Raw genomic sequence first — 21,945 nt, 5'->3', positions numbered from 1 at the left:
AATGGATCAATCTGCAGGCAGTACATTCCATATCTGAACTGTTCTGAGAGCTAGCTTCCATATTTAGATTTTGATTGCAGTAGCATTAAACATTTTCTCCTCCCAACTCATTCTGGGATATGACTCGACCCAGTTTGTCTATCAACACTTATTGGTGTGACCCTAAAAGGTTCAGTAAAATTAAAGCTCTTGCTATCAGCATGTCCTTGTATTTGGGTCATTTCATGCTATGTGCCACATCCCCTAGCATCTGTCAGTGCTACTTTACCTTGTATATAGTAGTTCATGAAGTATACAAATTGCCTCAGGGCACTTCTACTTTCAGAGGCTTCAGCAAGCTTTTAGGTGACTTTTACATGCAATAATAGAGTTCCTAACTGATGCAGATGTAGTAGTAATAACAGGAATAACCTATACCGCCATGCAAAAAGTATTAAGACCCTTGTACAGCTTTCACATTTTGTTGCTTTAAATGCTTTAAAAATAACACTTTGAAGTAGCAATTAATATTTGTTACACACTGTAAATAACCTACTTCACACATTCAAAGCAAACGCAAAAAGAAGTAACTAAATAATTAATCTGAAGAAAACAAATTATAAAGAAAGTATCACCTAAGAATTTAGACCAGCTTTAAGAAGGCACCCAGATTCCGTCAGATATAGTCCAAACTGAGCAACCGGAAAGGAGGAAACTGATTAGGGATGCAACTGTGAGGCCAGCAATGACTTCAAAAGAATAGATCAGCAGATGGGAGAAAATGTCACTAGTGTCAACAATATCCTGATCACTCTCAACAGGGGGCTTTATGAAACTGAAAATACTATCTAAAATCCCACATGGAGTTTGCAACAAAGCACCTGAGTGATAGAGCAAACATGGCAAAAGATTTTGTTGTCAGACAGCATAAAATTGGATCTTTTTTATCTAAATGCAAAGCTTTATATCTCATGCAAACCCAACATAGTGCATCCCTCCTGTCAAGCATGGTGGTGACATCATTGTTGTAGCTCAGGTTATCGTCTGCGTGGACTGGGAAACTTGTCAAGACTGATGGGAATATCAATGGAGCAAGGTACTGGCAAATCTTAGTAGAAAAACTACCTTGGACCTAAATCTGGAACAAAAATTCACCTTTCAGCAGACGGTAAACTAAAGTTACACTGGAGTGTTTCAAAAATAAGAAATCAAATGTCCTTGAGTAGCCCTAGAGAGTCCTGATTGGGGCCCTTTTGAGAATCTGTGGAAGAACGTGTTGACTGCTGGTTGGCCATTAGAGATCCCCCAACAACTTGAGAGAACTTGAGTAAATGTGCCAAAAAGGAGCAAAAACTAAACCAAGCTGGTGTGCAAAGTAGGAGAGACTTACCTCCAAAAACCTTGCAGCTGTAATTGCTGTCGGAGTGTTTCCAACAAATAAGGAAGATAGTTCTGCTAAACTCATTTTAAGTTTAAAGCTTATGTGGTAATTGTTTTTTTCATGTTTGTTTGGCAGGTGTCCCGTCACGAACGAAGAATCTCTCAGATAGAGCAACTTAACCAGATGCCTCTTTATCCCACAGAGAAGATCATCTGGGATGAGAACATTGTCCCCACAGAGTACTACTCTGGCGAAGGTTTGGACCCATCCTAGAATTTAAGAAAGGAAGGTTACAAGGAGGGCCATTTAGACCATCCAGCAATAATTTCTTGGGGTTCTCTTCAAATGCATTTGAGAATTGAATACAAGACTCTATGAGTCTTGTTAGAATATGACTAGCGAAAAATGTTGGTCGATTGAAATGTATGTGGTTGTGTTTAAAATGTATAATAACAGTAGATCACTATTGAAAGGGCAAACATTAAAATAAATATAAGTATCATTAATGTGCAGGATTAAATTGGTTAAGATTACTGTGAGAATGTAATTCACTGTGTCCATTTGTATGAGTTAATATTTATTTATGCTTTGTTTCAGGATGTCTGGCTCTACCAAAACTGAACTTGCAGTTCCTCACTCTGCATGATTACCTTCTGAGGAACTTTAATTTGTTCCGCTTGGAGTCCACCTATGAGATTAGACAAGACATAGAGGATGTGGTCAGTCGAATGAAGCCATGGTCAGTTTCATTAGGAATCTGAGAAACAAGATTTTCCAAGTGTGGATTTTGTGAATATTGGGAGATTCTTAACCTCCACAGTAGTAACTCTGAGTCCACCTAGTGGTGGAAATCACTTTAACAAATAGTAACCCAAAGCATAACTTGGACTGCACAGTTTTAGACTTTTGTACATGTAAAAGACATTTTGAACTGCCCTTGTCTTGTACATCTAATCCTTACTTACATACTTTATATTCTGTTTTCTAAAAGCACTATGCTGCTACGTGGGTATATGGTTTTAGTTCTAAAAAATATAGACAATTTCTTCTGCTTCTGTCTCACTCAGTCATCACAATTATTCCATCTTTCATTTTAATTGGTATGTTTTGGCCTGCCTCTGCAGCTGGTAATGTGCAACTGTGTTTCAGTTTCTAATGCTTATCTATGCACACATACCTGCATACCACTTGTGTGAACCCCACATTTTAATTTCTTATTGTATGCCATTAAATATTTTATCTTTTAGTCTTTATTTCTTATTGCAAATAGGAATGGATTTGTCCTACATTTTTCCCTTGACAACTGCAGAGTTTGCTCATACACATTCCAACTCAGTTCAGTTGCATATTTTTCACATTAGTGTGTGCATATGATTTCAGTATATTCAGTTCTTTTGCTATTATTAAGTCTAAGGATTGAAGGTCATTACTATTACATATTACTATTAATTATTTTTATTACATGTATGTGCCAAATTATAATCCACATTATAGTATGTGTCATTTTTAAAGCCTAAACCCCTATTTCCCATATTTTCAAGTATTTACTAAATACAGTTTTGCCAGTTGCAGTGTTCTGCGGGAATGGAATCTGTCCGGTTGGCAAGGGAAGCATGAATAAGCAGAAAAAATGTCTTCACTCACTTGACGACAAAAGACACCTTCATATTTCCATATTACAACTCATATAACATTTTGAAAATTTTTAAAAATATGGGTTGAAATAACAGCTGAATTTTTGGTGGTGATGGTGATGTTTACTTTACTTGTTTAGCTTGTTTTATACTGATTCTGAACAATCTGGCAATTGCAGGTATTTGGAAGAATGTACAAAAGGAGAAGATTATAATAGCTTTTCATTAGGAAAGTACAGGTCATTCTTAACGGTCAAGCTAGCATCTTGAAAACAGCAGAGATCAACATGATTTGACATCAAGGTGATATATTTCTCAACATCATTCAATGTCCACAGGCAATCAGAATATGGAGGGGTTGTGTTTGGTGGCTGGGCGAGAATGGCGCAAACGATCCTTGCGTTTTCCATCGTTGAAGTGGCCAAACCTAATATTGGAGAGAACTGGCCGGCTAGAGTCCGTGCCGATGTCACAATCAATCTGAACGTTCGGGATCAGATCAAGAATGAATGGGAAGGTGAGTATTTTCGGTCACCAAATGTTTCTTGTATGATGCCATTGCTTATCTAAAAGTGGTCTCTCTGGCTAGAGTAAGATCCAAGTCTGTTGAGTAGGAAGGAATTCTTTCTCTGCATACCTTTGTGCTTTGGCTTTCTTATTCCTGGGGTTGTTTTTTGTCTTTATACTAATGAATACATATTATACTGTTTCATGTTTTGCTCCCGTGACGCAATCTGTGCATTACAGGACTGCGTAAGCATGATGTTTGCTTCCTGGTCACCGTTCGACCAACCAAACCTTACGGGACCCGTTTTGACCGTCGTCAGCCTTTTGTTGATCAGACAGGCCTGGTGTATGTCCGGGGCTGTGAGATCCAGGGCATGCTGGATGAGAAGGGAAGAGTCATTGAAGAAGGTACTGATGGAATTTTTACTAGATTCTAGCTGTGCACTGAGAAAATAAAAGGACGCAAAACAAAACGGGGAAAACATTTCTTAATGTTAGCTGTGTTTCTTAATTTTTACAGTCTATTGATTTGGGTATTTATGACATCAGTTATGTTTACATCTGACGCGAGAGTCGGTTTCGTGAGCTGCAGGCGTGGTCCTTTTGGAATGTTGTTGCATCTGGATGAGCTGTAGGAAAAGCAGCAAGTTAGGTCCCAGGGCTTAATCAGCATACATGCTGTGTAGTCAAGTTGCTCAATTCAATCATTTTGAATCACTTTCAATCATTACAAGTGAGATTTGACACTCCTCCCCATCAGTCTTGTTACCGTTTTGTGAATTGTGGTCTCCGGGTGTGGCCTGTTATTGATGGAATGAGTTTTTGGCCCTAAACTCTTGCCAAGTTTAAAAATGCTGGTTGTGAGAAACTCAGACTGCAATTGACAGTACACTGAATTAGTCCAGCCTCCAAAATAACAATGGCACAAAGCCACAGCTTTCTTTATAAGCAGAGTGTATTGCTTTTTCTTCTTTGTGGTTTTCACCAATTTAGTGTTCATTTCATTAAATTACTTAATTATCTTGTAACAACTGGAGTAAAATATATTACAGTCTGCCATGAATGATACAAAAACATTTCATTAATATCCAAAAAATGGACTTTATTCCAAAACATGCATGCATAAACATAGTGACACGTTTCTTCTGATGCTTATTCAGTGTCAGCAAATTACAGGAGAGCTCACTGCAAGCTATGCTCAGCACAAATTGAGCATGTATCTTTTGATACCTTGTCTATTTGACCTCATTTTTGACTAAAATGAATATTTATGAATTGCTGTTTTGTATATGTTTTTTTATCTGCAAATAATAACTACTTCATAAATTATTACTTTGTAGTCTTAGTTTTGATATTATTTTCAGACTATCTCTTGACCATTTTCAGTCCCATCTAGAAACCTCTACGTGAAAGTCTTTAGGTCTTCCTATTCTGGAAAACCAAACCTAACGTTACATTGCGTGTATGATTAGAAACTTGTTGGCTGTTTAAGATTTCAGTTACTGGTTTCTTGGACGACATTGACAAGAGGAAGGACAGTCAAAACTGTTACATGATACCTTCTTCATGGCTTTGTCGTCGTCTGTGACTGTGACCTTGTCTCTACATCAGGAGCTGTCCGGCAATTCTCAGTGATCAATTTCAAGGAAAATCTCAAGCCCTATCACGTTTTGTTTACATTTTGTTCCTTGACATTTTCAAGGCCTCTAAACATCTTTTTGTAGAAGTGTATGCATCTTTTCTGTTTGACATGCAATGACAAGGTGCCAAGTTCAAGACCTTTGCTGCTGAAGTTATCTGCGTTATTATTAATAGATTGCAGTCTGCGCTTGTGAGTGGTGGTTTCTCTTCCAGATTTAGAGCAGGAGGATTCTGATGAGAATAAGCAAAGATATGCAGAAAGACCATTTGGGATTTCCTCCAAAATTTTTGTGGAGTCTGCTTGATCGCTTAAGTTGTCTCTCATTTCAGATCCACTTTAATTAGTGTGGAATTGAAACACTATATTTTGCTTTATATTCTTTTAAGAAAATGGAAAAGTTAATATTATTTAAATAGCTCATAACTAGCCTATCTTTAAAATTATCTAAACATTTATAGTCAACTCACCTTGCTTTTTAAATGCTATTTAATGTATTTTTCCTTTTAGACATGCAGTTGAAAATTCTAATAGTCCCTATATCATAACCTTAAATTTGCAAAAATCAATCATAGCATAAAATGAGAAATTTTTCAAAACAGTTTGTATTCATAAAGAAGTTTTGTATAGTGTTGTAAATGTTCCTGTAAATCCTTATTTAACTATCAGTTTTACTAATAAAACTCTGAATCTGAATTGAAAAATTTGAGTCTTTTTAAATAAGTGTTACATTTATACCTACATACACTTCACTCAGAATCTTAGGAAGAAATCGGTCTACAAATTGAAAAAAGTGCTGCATTTTTGGTAAAATGCTGATACATTTCTATCAGGTTTCAAAATATTTTCATATTCTAGGAACACAAAAAAGCAACAAATTATGTGGCTTACGGTCTTTTTTTGTTCAGGTCCTGAGCCTAAACCTAAGCTGAAAGGCGATACCAGAACATTCAGGGTCTGGCTGGATCCAAACCAGTATCAGCAAGACATGACAAACACGATCCAAAATGGGACAGAAGACGTCTATGAAACCTTCAATATCATCATGAGGAGGAAGCCCAAAGAGAACAACTTCAAGGTCAGTTGAAAAGGCTGTATGTTTCTGAGGAGATGTTCCAGTGTGTTCAGCTCTGCTGTCTGATCTTCACTGATCAATCGTTCTGACTTACTAATAGCTCTCTCTAATATTGCTCTTAGTGTTACGTACGTTTAAAGCTCTATGATTCTGCTGGTGATCTGAGCCAGAGCTTGGAGGACTGCAGGGTGGTGACCTTATGATGGCTTACATAGAGAATTTCTGAGACCTCCTTGTATGACGAGCTATCAGATTTCACTTTGGACCTGTATACAGCTTGATAGCTTCCTTTAAACAGCAGCACCTTTCCTCAGTGACACTATTATCCTTTGAGCAGTTGTGCCTTTGAAAGAGATTAAAACCAAAAACATGTGATTGAAATATTTTAAGACATGCAAAGAAATCTTATTTCAAATATTTCAAAGATAATTTTTTAAATAAATGCTGGAAAAGCAGGTATTACCTTTACAAATAAGTAAAATTTGTATTCTGTTTGTGTTTGCACTTCAGATGAAGCATCAAATGCTAAACAGTGTTGGGTCCAGAAGTTACAGTTTGAAAATGTAACATATTTGAACATTGTTGATGCCCTGAAGATGCCTTAATCAGATTCTTATAATCAGAAGGATCTGTAATTATTTTTTCCTAAAAATTTGCTTTTAAAATCAAATGTCTAGAAATACCGTTTGTTTTAATAATGACGGAAGAGTGAAAGGTTTTATTTGGTCATCAGATCTACACATTGTATATCTTATTCCACAGCCCTGTATGACCTTACTGACAGACAGAGCAGCTTTCATTTAGCAGCTACTGTAGAGCACTCTAGGGCAAACAAACTGCTGTGGCAACAAGAGACAAAGGCCAGATCTCAAATGCCGTCCATGTGTAACCTAAATATAACTTGGAAAAGAACTGATCTTCATTGGATCAGACAGCAAGTCCTTTCACTGAAAATTTCTTTCTTAGCATCTCCTTCATGATGTTCTATATTTCTCCCAGGTGTAAAAGTCTATATTTTTGTAAGACCCGTTATCCATTGATGCTGTGTAGTGCCTTATACGAAGGTATTGCAGTATGTAACTTTTTGCACTGTGCTTTATTAGTCCTATTCATTTAACTCAAAAGTGTATAGGCATCATTCCAGCGACAATACAGTTCACAGGGGATTCCTCCATAATCCACAATAGCTGCTTGAGTGCATTTTTAGCTAAATTAAAACCACTGCTGTTTTGGGAATAGTTTGCTGGCGAAATTCTCTAGTACCACTCGCTGCTCTTTTTCAAAACTGTATTGCCAAGGAATGCCAAACTAGGTAGATTTCATTTGTAGTCACAGTGCAATTACAAAATGGCAAAATTGGATTCTTGTGTACACCATGTGGCCTCCATGTCCACCATTTTGTTTTCTAGTTGATGACAAGACAAACTGGTCTTGTACAAAACCAATTTGGCCAATTAACTTTGAACTTCTTAGGTATCGTTTTTGTGATTGCAACTTTAAAATTATAATATGGGACTGGGTTTGTAACACAAGGCTATCACTGTGATTTTTTTTGTTATAATTTATAATGCACTTGTTTTGGGTACTGGTGCACCAATTGAATTTATTATTACATATCCAAGTGTCTAAACTTTCTGCAGAACTAGGCCTTTCTGACAACTTAGCTATTCTCTTCAATCTGGAATGACCTGTTTCTATTCCCCCTCATGCTCCGTAAGTTTTCACAACTGGCGATCAGTTCATCAGCCAAGGTTTACTAATTCTGTTCTATCCTCCTTAACTTGTTTCTTTACCTCTGATCCTCTATTCTAGAGGACAAAATACATTTGCTTATTAGCACCCTTTTATCGACCCTGGACACCTTTGCTCCTCGGAAAACGTGAACCATCTCTTTTTCACGCTTTGCCCCCTGGTATGCTGCCTATTTGCGATCAGTGAAGGCTTGGAAAGATATGAATATAAGGATACAAGGAGTCTGCTAGATCCACCTACTTCTCTTACATCATTGAAAATAACCAATATAGGCCTAGACACCTTATCTCCACCATCAACAGACTGTTAAAGCCAAGCTGCCCCACCACATTACCTGCCTCATCACAACTTTGCAACACATTTTTAGATTTCTTTCACTCCAAGATCAACAACTTCCGGCATCACATTCTCTCCAGAACACGTCACTTCCACATCTCCTCCCTGCTTTACCAACTTTACTGGTTCCCTTCTCTCCAGCTTCTCTCTTCTTGTCTCTGCATCCATCAAGTAAACTGGTTTTGCATATGAAATCCACCATCTGCCTATTAGAATTGAAATAAAGTGGTGGGAATGGGATCTGTTTCACTTCTCTCTGCTCCATTGTCCTCAATATAATAAATGAATCCTTGAGCACTGATGTTGTACCAACTGTCCTCAAAACTGCTGCCATTACCCTCTTGCCAAAAAAGCCAAACATGGCTCTAGACAATCTAAATTTTCATCCCATCTCCAACTTACCCTTTCTTGCAAAAATTCTAGAACCCCTCCAATCTGGCTTCCAGCAACTTCACGTGACAGAAGCTGCCCTGGTCAAAGTTACTGATGATCTTCTAATAGCTTCTGATCCTGGTTCTCTTTCTATATTCATTCATCTTGATCTCAGTGCTGCTTTTGACAGTTAACCATGATATCTTGCTTTCTTGTATTGAGACTGTGTTTAGAGTTTCTGACACTGCTCTTAAATGGTTCAAATCTTACCTCACTGATCACTGTCACTTTGTCTATGCGAATTTATGTCAGAAATTGGACTTGTTAAGTCTGGTGTACCTCAGGGCTCAATACTGGGCCCCCTACTTTTCTGCATTTATATGATTATACTTGGTCAGCTTTTAAGATGTCCTGGTCTCAACTTTCTCTTCTATGCTGATGATACTCAAATCTACTCTAATTGATTTTTTTACATAAAACATGGATGACTTTCCTTCAAATTCTTCATCTATCACAAGACTGAGGTCATGCTTATTGGCACCCCTCATCAACTTTGTAAAGCCAGTGTTGTAGCCCTACTATACTTAAACTTCAGTCTAAATTGAAAAACTTGGGGGTGATATTTGATTAAGGCTTGACATTCAACCCACTTGTGGAACATATTGTCAAAACATCATTTTTTCACCTCAGAAATATTGCCAGACTACGTCCTATGTTATCGCCGTCTGTTGCTAAAAAGCTGATCAACATATTTGTCTTCTCCCAAATTGGCTACTGTAACGCTCTACTCGCTGGGATTTCTGAATCCACGTTAAACAAAGTGCTTTGAGAAGCCACCTTTAAAGGTGGTATATAAAATAAAGTTTATTATTATATTATCATTACTTCATATGTTGCAGTTATTCATTTTATGCCCACACTGGGTCATTATTCACTTGTGAAAGCCCTTACGCAAATTGGTTATGCACAAAAAGTATTTGTCCAAATAACGCCTAACTTACAAGGCTGTGACTTTCTAGCAAGTTTTCAAAACCGGTTTCCTTCTTTTTACAGGCAGTCCTAGAGACCATCAGGAATTTGATGAACACAGACTGCGTGGTACCTGACTGGCTACATGACATCATCCTGGGATATGGAGACCCAGGCAGTGCTCATTACTCTAAAATGCCCAATCAGATCGCCACTCTGGACTTCAATGATACCTTTCTGTCCATTGATCACCTGCAGGCCTCCTTCCCAGGATACACAATCAAAGTCACTGAAGAGGATCCATCCCTTCAGAAACCCCCCTTCAGGTGATAATCACTGCTTGCTCTAGGAAGGCAATTTCAAATATGTATGTTTAAGGAATTAGATTTTAAATTTTGTCTAGTCTAATTAACCTAGAGGGCTGTTTCTTTGTGTTAAAACCAATGGCAGATTCTCGTTGTCTAATGAATGTACAATGTTTCTATTCACATTTTCAGTGATTTTATCTATGTTTAAAATAATTTTACCCATTAGGCCTGAGCTTTGCATTTCCTTTGTGCTTTAGCATGTCTTTGTATACTTTCTCCTGTTTGACAAAATTGTGTAGATATAGCTGTGTGAGTCCTCATTTTATGTGATATAAATGAAACTGCAGTCCCTCTAAGCATGCAAACTAACCAAATTCTAAATTGTTCTGTTTTGAATTAACATTGACAATATGTTCGTTGTAGAATTAAGTTCCCCGTCAGCTCTCCTAAAGGGAAGAAACGAAAGGCAGACGAGAAAGAGGAGAGGAAGGAGGAGGACTACCATTTAGTTGTCGAACCCCATGTCATCCTAAACAGGGGGCCATATCCTTACAACCAGCCCAAACGGTAGATATCATACATGTGTTTGCGTTCTTTTACTTGGCTTATACATAGGTGCAAGTCTTGTAGTGTTCTTTTGTAGTTCTTTCAGTGTTTTTTTACAACCTGAGTGCTTAGACATTTTAGATATTGGAAGCTAAAGCTTTTTCTATATTCTATAATTTCATCCTTAAAATAAATCAGAATCCTCTTTGGTGTTGTCATAGGTGCATAAAGATCTTGTTATATTTCACCCTTTCATGTCCTTATTTGGAATAGCCATCTACCCACTATGAGTGCTGTTTTCTCAGGAATGCACATCACTGGATGGAAACCTTCAATATTATTATCAAGTCTCACGTTAACTGTTGAAAGTGTTTACACTTCACACTAGGAGAATGAAATCTTACTCTTTTAAAAGATCCATTAACATTCCAAGGTTTGTTACATACTAGGTTGCCCATTGCATGATTAATATGACTTCATATTGTAACGTTATAGATTGTTACTTATTTGAATTAAAAATAGCAAAGAAATCCTTTGATCCTCCAGTTAAATCTGGTGTTATTTAATCTTATTTTGCATTTTTACGATATGGAAAATTACCCCATTGACCGATTAAACCATCCACATTACATTATACTTTAGCTGTTTTACGTCATTTTTTCATAGTTTGGTATGAAAGAAGCTTTCTGTTTTTAATTGTGTTAAATTTGAACAAATCCTGTAAGATCATTTAAATATAAATTGTAAGATTCACGTTAAAAAAAGTTTTTTTTCTCATCCTTAACTTTACCATGCTGTGTTTTGTAAATTTAAGTGTAGTAGGGACAGACAGTCATTTGAACACCACTTAATTGCATTGTTTATCATTTTTATTTCAAAAATATATTTTATTTTTAAATTAAATACTATTTATTTTTCAACAGTAATATGATTCAATTTACACCTACACAAATTGAAGCCATACGTGCAGGCATGCAGCCAGGCTTAACTATGGTAAGAAAGCACTTTATTTAATACACGTTTTGCAAATTAATTGCAAATACAGGCTTATTGTTAATAGTCTATGGTGTTATTCTGTGAACTGTTGAAGTTTATTACTTGGTGAATCCTATTTATAGCCTCCAAACATTGTCTAAAAATTATTTTTTAACAGATATTCACAGATATTAAATAATATCAGTAAGTAGAAATAAAATGTAAAGGATTATACTGTATAATGGTGATTGGTTGGTGCCAAAAGAGAGGAACGTTCGTTTTGAACTAAAGGTTCCTAGTAAATACACCAATGTCATCATCAGTTCAGTTGTAAAACAACTTGACATAGAATAGAGAAAATGTTTCTCTTTGGATTGCCAACATGTGGAATTACAATCAACACTCTTGCAATGATGCAGGGATTCTCTGGTCATTCACAAACTGCCAGAGGTATCTAGGGGGTGTGATGTGTTTTGACAGGTTTACAAGGGGGTTACACCATCTCCTGAAGTAGTATAATAACACTTAAAAAAAAAAACAGACCAGAAGCAATTTGTTTACCTGAAGCAATAGCTTTCCTTCACAAGTTCTCCTCACAGATTGCATCACTAAGTGTCATGGTGAGATTCTGTAACTGTGAGCTACTTCAGGATTGCCTTGTTAGATCTGGTTTATGTAAAAAATCAGTGGCTGAGAGGCCTGACTGTACGTTAAACAAATAATACATGAATGCCTTAAGCATTTTGTTTCCATTTAAAAACTTCGCCAATAAAGGAACAAAAAAACATGGTTTATCCTTCTGTTAATTGTAGTCCAAAAACCATCGGTTTTCTTTTATTTAAATTTTATATGGAGTTTTTTTTTTAATTTAGAAAATATCATTACAGGTTGTACTTCTTTTGTTCTGGAGAAATTAGAACCAACAAGTTGGAATGATTATCATGGCATGAGCAGAATGCTGTTGTCATAGCCAGTATATCCTAGCCAGACAGAGCACATTTCATATTACCTAATGCACCTCTCTTTACTTGTGTAGGTCGTAGGACCTCCAGGCACAGGGAAAACAGATGTGGCTGTGCAGATCATCTCCAATCTCTATCACAATTTCCCAGAGCAGAGAACTCTCATAGTAACACACTCAAATCAGGTATGTGGAGGGAAGAAGCACATTCTTGACCTTTCAAGCTTTCAAGTTGGTTTATAGAATGTATTGTTTTTTTAAACATATTCAGGCATATCCTTCATTCTTGGCATATGACATAAAGCGAATTTGCGTAATGCAGGAGACATTTTTTTAGCGAGTAGATGTAGAAGGAATAATAATATATTTATCTATCTATAGAACTATGCAACAGACCTAAATAACGCATTTCAGTCATCAAGGATGCGTTACAGTACTGCTTGACACACCATTGTCACTATGCCTTCACATTTTAACTTGGTCAATGACAAGCTCTTTTTTTCTTATCTGCCATGGTTAAGAATTATTGTATTTCTGCAAAAACAGATGAAAATCAAACATACTGATGTAACTGCAAAACAGAAGTATATCTATATTTCAATTTTTCTGTCATTTTTTTTTGTTTGCAGAATTGGCACTGTATGTATAACGGTGTTTCTAAGGTTAAAGCTTGTTTTTTGAAAGTTATTTTAAGCATTTTATCGCTCTCTGTGTCATCACCATTCTTCCCCTGGAATTCTCTGTTGGTCTTATTTGGGAAATCCCTCCTCTTTGCTTTCTTTTACAAAGAATTGCCAAACAAGGCTGTTATCCCAGCATCTGACTATAAAACTGTTTTGTCTCTCCTGCAAACAGAAGCCAGCCAAGCTTCTAAAAACTGCATCTCCTCCTGTCCCTGTCACTCTCTGTAGGCCCTGAACCAGCTGTTTGAGAAGATCATGGCTCTGGATATTGATGAGAGGCACCTCCTCCGTCTGGGCCACGGAGAGGAGGAGTTGGAGACAGAGAAGGATTTCAGCAGGTGAGGCCAGCAGGTGGCCGGTTTAGGTGCTATCTTCTCAGAGAACATATGATGCACAAAGCCATGTGGCCCATTCAGAACCTGTTAAAACACTATAGCATGAAAGGACCTGTCTCACTGAGGCACAGCAGTATTTACCTTTTTTGTCTGTTATGTTTGTATAAGTTTGAAAGTTGTTTGGAGGACTCTGCCTTGAAATTATTTTAATACACTTCTTTTTGTAATCGGAGGAGTAACAAAACCTTTTTGAAAACAGATCTATTGTCCCAGTCGGTGCATTCTCCTTTTTTTGTGTAATTGGGAAAGGATACAGTGTGCTGTCTTTCACACATTTTTGACAGACTCTCTGTATCACACTGTTCAGCAAATGGATAAAACCAGGGCACGTGGGTAAACATGATCTTCACATGCACATATGGAAATATTCTATTGCATAGTTACATAAATTAGTGATAGTAACAAAACTAGAACAATTTCAGATTTTTTCTTTTCTACATTTCACAGCAGTGCACAACCAGACACACAGCAATTAATCTGAAAAGGATGTTATTCTTTGATTTTTCTGGTAGTCCTTGAGTTTTATCATTTACTGAAAAAGCTGGAAATTTTGGACTTTCAGAGGTGATATATAGAAGCTCATTTTTGTTCAAACAGTGTTACTCCCTTCACTGGGTCTATCTTTATTCACATTTCTTAGTTATGTGGGGTTCTCGGTGAAATGAATGACGACAGTTTATTACGATAGTGAGCCATTTTTCTGCGACATGAGAGATTAGAATTGTGACGGGCACAGCGTTGGTAAGTCTGTGAACGAGAAGATGAGCTGCCGTGATCTCATCAGTTTTGTGCCCTTAATTAGGGGTACTTAACTCCAGTCCTGGTGGGCTTTGGTCTCAGTATAAATTGCATCAATTTATTGGCGTTTTCCAGCTTAGTAGTGTACTGCTGATTTAAAGAGTACAGCAGGTTTTGTAAGTGTGGCCCTCCAGGACAGGAGCTGGGCAGCTCTGTTGTTTGATAAAAGCATACTTAATCTAAAATAGTTCCCAGAATGCAGACCTCAAATCAGTTCAGTAGATGATTGATAATAAACGAATTTCACCAAATTAAATGTAATTTCTTTTCATTCTAAGCGAGATCCATTGATTGCCAGTGTAAATAATTGCTATTTTTAAATTGTAATTATAACCCTGTGGAGCATTACATCTTCTTACTGTGCTGTGTGTGGAGGTTTACCATGAATAGGAATTAATAACAGCAGGAGACAAGAGCGATAAGTAGGGAATGTCTTTAGAAAGCACAATGAGCTAAATTACTCGTTTAAAAAGGGCACTGATTAGTTTTCTATTGAATATATCACAAAGATTCTCTTTACATTAGAATAATATATATATTGCTGAATGCGGTGTTTCTCATAAGGATATGTTGAGGAAATATTTCCATTTTCTCAAGCTTAAGCAAGTGTAGCACATCCTCATAAGATGGTGTGTCTAGTAAGGATTAGATTTTGCTTTTATCCTCCCTCTGTGATGCGTTTGGAATGCTTCCATTGGTTGTGTACTGAGTGCTCATGGCACTTTTTTATCTTCTTAACTTTTGATGGGTGATGAAAGTCATGCACTTCAGCATTTCTCATTGAGACTGCCGTACCACACGCTCAGGTGTTTTGGCACACTGATAGCAAGCCTATGTGTCTGTCAGCTACAATTGAAATTGTTTATAAAGACACATCTAGATAGAATATATGCGACCAACATTAAAAGAGTGTAAAATCTGATGGTTATAAATATTTTTACTATGCTGACCAGAATTAAAAATCAAGACAACTGAAAAAAAAAGTAATTCTTTTGCCTAGAATTTCTTACGTTGAGCAATATTAGTTAGAAGCTTGCAGTAGCTATGCCTTTTCACCATATGAAATAGAGAATATTAAGTACATACATGCAAGTTACATTGGTGTAACTAGGCTGTTTCCAGATTAAGTTGTTATAGATTCTGACGTAAGTAATGTCTTTGTTTTTGCTAAACTAAATTTAGTTCAGTAGAAACACATTTTATATGAGGCATATTCTTATCTCTGTTCCATACTAGAAGCAATTATATAGTTCAGTTCATTTTCTCCAAGATTGTAGTGCACTGCAGATGTCAATTCAATAAGTATTCTACTGTTCTAATTAGAAATCATTTTATAATTGTTTATATTCTTGTAACAGAGCAGCTTTCTGTGATCTATAAATAACTTGTATGATAAGCCTACTATAATGCCAGCGTCTAATTACTTCTTAGTCATAATTATAGGTAGGTTTAAATTAAGTCACGTAAATTGTAATTCAGAAAGGAAATCCCTTTCTGCTTATTGTGGAAAAAAATCAGAGTACCGTCATATTGACTCCCATGGACGTTTTTACACATCTGCTGATTAATAGTTCTGTTAACACTGAGATTAAGACCCCTGACGTTTTTATTAACTTTAGCTGTATTCTAGGTGTTGAAAGATTAAAAACAAAACAATAAAAACCACCTTCCTTGTTTTTGTAATGTCACAGTTCTCAAAAGCTTTAAAATCAGCCTTTGGCTCCAGCCTACACACTGTGGCAAGCGGTGAGATTTGTTTTTCAGTACACCCATCTCTCAACTCTGATCCAATGGTCTTTTGACATGCAGTCAGAAATGCTATCAACTTTGCCCCTGGCACTAGTTACGCTATTTTACACGTCAGTCTGAATTTGATCATGCTGATCAAGTGTCTGAAAAATTTAAGGAGAAAAAATCTGAGAAAGGATTTCCAGTTTCAGAAGCGTATTAAAAGGTGTGAATGTTGAGTGAATGAATGTTGACCGCTGTAATCTGTCCTTAGGTATGGGCGCGTGAACTATGTCCTGGCTCGGAGACTGGAGCTGCTCAGGGAGGTCGCCCGTTTGCAGGAGAGTCTTGAGGTGCCAGGGGATGTGTCTTACACATGTGAAACTGCTGGCCACTTCTACTTGTATCAGGTAAGAATGTGGTATATAGAGTTCTGGTAGTGGATCAGTAAAATTATAAATACAATTAATATTGTATTTATTAATATAGCCTTTAATTTATAGTTATTTAAAAAAATAATAATGCGCATGCATAGACCTTTTTCTGTCTCCATCAGATGATTTATGACATTCTGCAATTTTATTTCCCTACCCTGAAGTGCAATTTCCACCCATTTTAGAGAATGGAAATGAATCAAGCTGAGTTTTATTTTCCTTGGATATATTGGAAGTTAGTGTGATGCAAACATTGATGTATTGGACCCATGCAGCTTTAAAGGGCACGTCTTATGAAACTTGTTTTGAAGCATCGCTTGACTTTATATGAAATAAAGTAAATGTATTGCGAACTGTTTGATGACTGATCTTGTCTTAACCCTCTGGTTTTCGTGTTGATCATTTTTTTACTTGACAACATGTAATGTCGCCTAAAATACCTCTGATGTTTACAGCACCCTTACATCATATCAGAGAACTGAGACATCCTTTGTCTTTCCTCAGTATACAACTGAAGTGTGTTTCTTTATGACAAAAACATTTTTATAGTGTCCCCTTTTTTGAAATCTTGCAGTATCAGTACATTGACATTGATTCACCAATCAGAACATTTGAGCATTAAAGCCAACTAGCTTTTGAGTATATAATGTTTGAATGAAATTTACATTACGGTTTATTAAGGTATTGGTTTCCGCTGTAATTCAAAGTAAATTAATGTCCACATATGTTTGTACAATTAAATTTACATTTTGTGTGTTGAAACTTAATTTCCATAAACATATATTAACCTTCTGTTGTTTTGATGTACAATATAAAAGACTATCAGTTCTCTCCACTCTTGAGACCAGTGCAGGATTTTGCTTTCCCCCCTTCCTTCACTATTGGCGTGTGTTTGAACTTTTTTATTCTTAACTTCACACTGGTTTTATGTCTTGACTGAAGTTTTATAATTTATTTGTGCCCTTCTGCTGAGTGCTTTTTAAATAAACAATTGTCTGCTAAAAAAAGAATGTTTCCATTGTTCTAATTGAATTGCTTCCTTGAGACTGGCTAATTGTGCAGAATGGGCAGCACCAAGGCTTTCCATTTTTTATGAAGTAAAAAAAGTCTTTTCACTCTCAACTCTCAGGCATGAGCCAATATATGTGCCTAGCAATGTGCAATATATACCGTATGACTTTTCACAAATGGTCTGGCCTTTTCTTAGCAGATTCACTGGTATCTGCTTTGAACGAACACTTGAAATTTGTACTGTTCTCCATATGGAAAAAAAAATGTTTTATTGTGACGATTTGTTTAGTTATGTGGGCTGTCCACATCTATCTTCATACAGCTTTGAGAACAGGAAACACTTTTATGAACAGAATTCTGGTTGCGCTGAAACTCAGGTGAGCTGGTATCTTTCCCTTCCCTCGTCTTCTGACTCTCTTTCATTTGTTGTGTGTCACTTCAGGTGATGTCTCGTTGGGAAGAGTACCTCAGCAAAGTGAAAGTGAAGCCTGGAAAGCAGATCGATGTTCAGGATATCTCCAGACATTTCCCATTCCACAAGTATTTCTCCAATGCACCTCAACCTGTTTTCAAAGGAAAAACATATGAAGAAGACATGGATATTGCAGAGGGCTGCTTCAGACACATAAGGAAAATATTCACACAGCTCGAGGTGAATTGAATCTTTGTATTTTTTAGCAGTAAAGATTTTGAATTGCTTGACAGTCATGAAAGAGCTCTTACTAAAGGTAGATCAAGCACATCTAAAGAAATATTTAAGAATTGAACAGATAATAATAACTGGACTGACTGAACATGCTAGGTTTTCTTATGAACTATGTTCCTTTATATTTTTGTGGTTTAAAAAAGTTTAACACTTTAGGAGGAGAGTAGTGTAGCAGTTCCCATTGAATTAATGGAGTAAAAAATGTGATTAATGGATCTTGATGGCCTTTTAGGTTTATTTTATACTCTCTCACAGATCAGTAATTAGTTACTGGCATTTTCTTCCAACACATCATAAAAATGAGAAGCCTTGGCATTTCTTTCCTTTATCTTTCCCACCTTCTCTGTGAAAAATATTTGATCAGACACAAGATGGATTTGCATTATGTTATCTTATGTTATATTCCATACCATTGACGTTGTCTCCCAGTCTCCTCGGATGTGGATATAAGATTGTCCCCCACATTCCAGCCTTACTCATGAAACATTGAAGATCCTTAGGCAGCAACCAGACTAATCTCTACTACTTTTAGTTTTATTGTTACATCTTTAGAATAGGTTGTGAGCTTGCTGTGGTTTCTGGAAAGTGTTGGATTTGATTTAGATAATGTTGTCGCCGGTGTCCTGTCCAAGGTGTGTCCTGCTTTGCATCCATTCCTCTTCAGGATAGGTTCTGGCTCCCATGCAACCCTGTATGGGATACAGTGGTTAGAAATGTTTGAATGGATAATATTCTCTGTGATTTACTGAGATTGACACTGTAGAGTTTTGTAAAAAGTGTTTTTGCTTTTGCCAGAATACATTGATTTTATTAAAGAGGAACCAGAGCTCTGGAGATTTAAATATATTGGCGCCAAAAATAATACTGAAAGAGAAGTTAAAATAGGAAGTACCCTGTGGAAAATTCTCATTTAGTCTAATATGTAAGAATTCTTCTAGCTCTTGTCTTTTTCCATTTAATTTCCATTCTCAGTTGCAGAGATTTCTGTTCCTGCATCATATGATGGCAAAACACATGTGGTCTAACAGGCGCAAGGCACTGAATTTCTACTGGCACATATGGTAAAATTGGACTTCAAAATAGTCTGTTAAATATTTTATGTGCGAGAGGTTAAAATTAATGTTAAAATAGTAACGCATCAAATATTTATGTGCCAGTGCACTCAGATTTCCCTAGTTCTGACACGTTGTGAGGCTTCCTGAAATAGCATGCCAATGGCCTTTGCTCCCAGAGCACCATTAGCAGCATCAGTATGATGAAATGTTTCGACTAACAGAGCTATGATACCGCATGCTACACAATTGCCAAGCTGGTTTTATTGAAAAGGCAGCTTGGTTTCTAATTCAGGACCTATGTGTAAGTAAATCTGCACAAAAGTGCACTCTAAGCTAGTATTGAACGGAACAAACACCCCTAATGCTGGGTCATATAGCAAGTACAGCCACAGAAATTGACATGCTACCATTTACTAGCAGGAAACTGCGGGATTAAGGATTAGCGTAATGAATCTTGAAGCATTTTTTTTTTCCTATCAGCAAGTGTTGCAAGGAATTCCCTAAAGGGGATGAATGAGAGATGGCCTGTCTGCCTCTGCCAGGAAATGTTTGGCAGCAGTGGGCAGTGGTGTTTTATGCGAGTCACTGTAGTGTAAAAGCCCTTATCATGAAGAATTGCATAATGATGAAAATGCAGACGAAAAGGATGAACTGTTAGCAGCAAGAGCATTTTATTGTTTAAGAAGGGCATGGGTGACTCTTTTCATGGCTTGAGCAGTTATGTTTGATAAGCATCAATTTTAGATGTTCAGGTGTGCATGGGATTTGAAAAAAATGGCATCTGAGTTATTTTCATTGCATGATACCCAAGATGCCATTGCTGTTTAACACGACCTGACTTACTACCATCTATTAAAAAGATCAGTGGCAGTGAACATTTTTTGTTACTGCTGGAATGTATGATATAGAAAATCTTTGATCCTTGAAATACCAGACTATAACACCAGAGCCATTATGAGTGACTCGTTATCTCAATAACTAGGGACCCCATCATTTTGTTTTACTTCTGTGGTCTATAGACAATATTGTGGTTTAAAAAGATAGTTCTGTAATTGAGTCATGGAGAGAATGGTTCCAGTTTTTGTGTTTTTATTAAAGATCATAAAATTGATTTGGAAATGACCATTGAGAAAGCATAAGCAATTTGAGATGGTATGCTATTTTTTTAATTTATCTTTTTGTTTACTTGGAATTTAATCGATGTTTCAAGCTCATTCTGCGATTTGGAATTTTTCATGTTGCATTTTTGTCACGTTTCTCATCAGTGAATTATACCACAAGGTTTAATACAACTAAGATGCAGTAGTGTTTTACAGATTATGCTAAATGTTTAAAAAAAAGATGTAGAGATAATACGTTTTCCATGGCTCTGCAGTACATTAATGTTGTTATAGTAATTTTGTGGTCTTCTTTAGTTTTTCATCTTTTATTGCCACTGTGAATTATGTTTTAATTTTACACACCTCGACTTTTTTGGCTGGACTAGAAAAGTTATTTTCAGTACGTTTCCATACATTTCTGTCCTCCTTTCCACCTAGGAGTTCCGAGCATTTGAGCTTCTGCGCAGTGGTTTGGACAGGTCCAAATACCTGCTGGTAAAGGAAGCAAAGATCATCGCCATGACTTGTACACACGCAGCTCTCAAGCGACATGACCTAGTTGAACTGGGATTTAAGGTGAGAGCCTCAAGGCAGATGATGTAATGTTTTATTTAGCCATTTCTGAGCACGTAAACCTGGCTTTTTTTCTTCGGTTATTGACTCATTGTGCCAAAAGGAAAAGAGCTAGGCTAAATAACTGCTGTTTGACTCAAGTGTATTTGAGAAATATTATGTACACTTGATCTGTTAACAGTTACATGCTCATATTGTACAGTAGAATTTGACTGTTTAGCAAAATATCCTATTATCCTTTGTAATTCGTGTATATACAAATGTACTGTAGAACATCCACTCAAAAACAGGATTAAAAGAATCTCCAAATAATGTATCAGGAATGCTTTCATGTAATACATGACATGTAATAAACATGCCAAGGAGATGCTCTGAGGAAAGCATAAAAAAAGAGCAAATTAATTTTCTTAATGTTTACATGTTTATTTTTTTACAGTATGATAACATCTTGATGGAAGAGGCTGCTCAAATTCTGGAGATTGAAACCTTCATTCCACTCTTACTGCAGGTAAACAAGATGCAAATATTAGCATAAAATGTATTGCATACAGAATGCTGTTCTCATTGTGTTTCCTGGTGCAGCTTTATAGAGTTTGTATATAAAAGCTCCAATCAGCTTAATCACAACAGATTGGAACTAATATTTACCAAAATCCATAAATACTCATCGGGTCAACATGAAAGCCTTTTGCATTTCATTTGTTGCGTTTGCCCTTGATAAGCTCTGTTATAGAATTACTGTTGTTATCAGATTTAATAATTATCCTTAACCTGAGCAATTTCCATTTCGCTTTCTGTCTGTACTCGTAAATAAGTTAATTTGTGAACAAAAGCAGTTTGTATTTTCAGTAACGTACTGTAGCTTGTAGCTATTGTGTTTTTCCATATGGACCTTTTAGATTCTAATTACCTTCAGTGGGGCAAAAAAGTGTTTATATACAGGTATGTAAATATTAATTTGTTGACCAGCATTAGCCTAGATGCATAAAGTATGTGACAAATGTATAATTATGCAGTAGAGTGCTGTA

At 36.5% G+C, this 21,945-nt stretch overlaps 1 protein-coding gene across 1 annotated transcript in view; it reads left to right on the top strand.

Annotated features, from left to right (window-relative positions):
* The window catches only part of aqr (aquarius intron-binding spliceosomal factor), a 53,714-nt gene that overhangs the window by 13,501 nt on the left and 18,268 nt on the right, over nucleotides 1–21,945 (top strand). The window contains exons 16-29 of the mRNA XM_088925593.1: nucleotides 1,496–1,616; nucleotides 1,958–2,099; nucleotides 3,333–3,511; nucleotides 3,742–3,909; nucleotides 6,049–6,218; nucleotides 9,729–9,970; nucleotides 10,376–10,519; nucleotides 11,422–11,491; nucleotides 12,510–12,620; nucleotides 13,346–13,455; nucleotides 16,313–16,448; nucleotides 17,926–18,135; nucleotides 20,783–20,920; nucleotides 21,354–21,425. Of these exons, the coding sequence (XP_088781719.1) occupies nucleotides 1,496–1,616; nucleotides 1,958–2,099; nucleotides 3,333–3,511; nucleotides 3,742–3,909; nucleotides 6,049–6,218; nucleotides 9,729–9,970; nucleotides 10,376–10,519; nucleotides 11,422–11,491; nucleotides 12,510–12,620; nucleotides 13,346–13,455; nucleotides 16,313–16,448; nucleotides 17,926–18,135; nucleotides 20,783–20,920; nucleotides 21,354–21,425 (2,013 nt within the window). The remainder of the gene's footprint in view (nucleotides 1–1,495; nucleotides 1,617–1,957; nucleotides 2,100–3,332; nucleotides 3,512–3,741; nucleotides 3,910–6,048; nucleotides 6,219–9,728; nucleotides 9,971–10,375; nucleotides 10,520–11,421; nucleotides 11,492–12,509; nucleotides 12,621–13,345; nucleotides 13,456–16,312; nucleotides 16,449–17,925; nucleotides 18,136–20,782; nucleotides 20,921–21,353; nucleotides 21,426–21,945) is intronic.

This window comes from Atractosteus spatula, chromosome 9, assembly GCF_055471065.1.
Source record: "Atractosteus spatula isolate fAtrSpa1 chromosome 9, fAtrSpa1.hap1, whole genome shotgun sequence".
Classification (NCBI taxonomy): domain Eukaryota; kingdom Metazoa; phylum Chordata; class Actinopteri; order Semionotiformes; family Lepisosteidae; genus Atractosteus; species Atractosteus spatula.
This window is presented reverse-complemented; position numbering and strand designations above follow the sequence as displayed.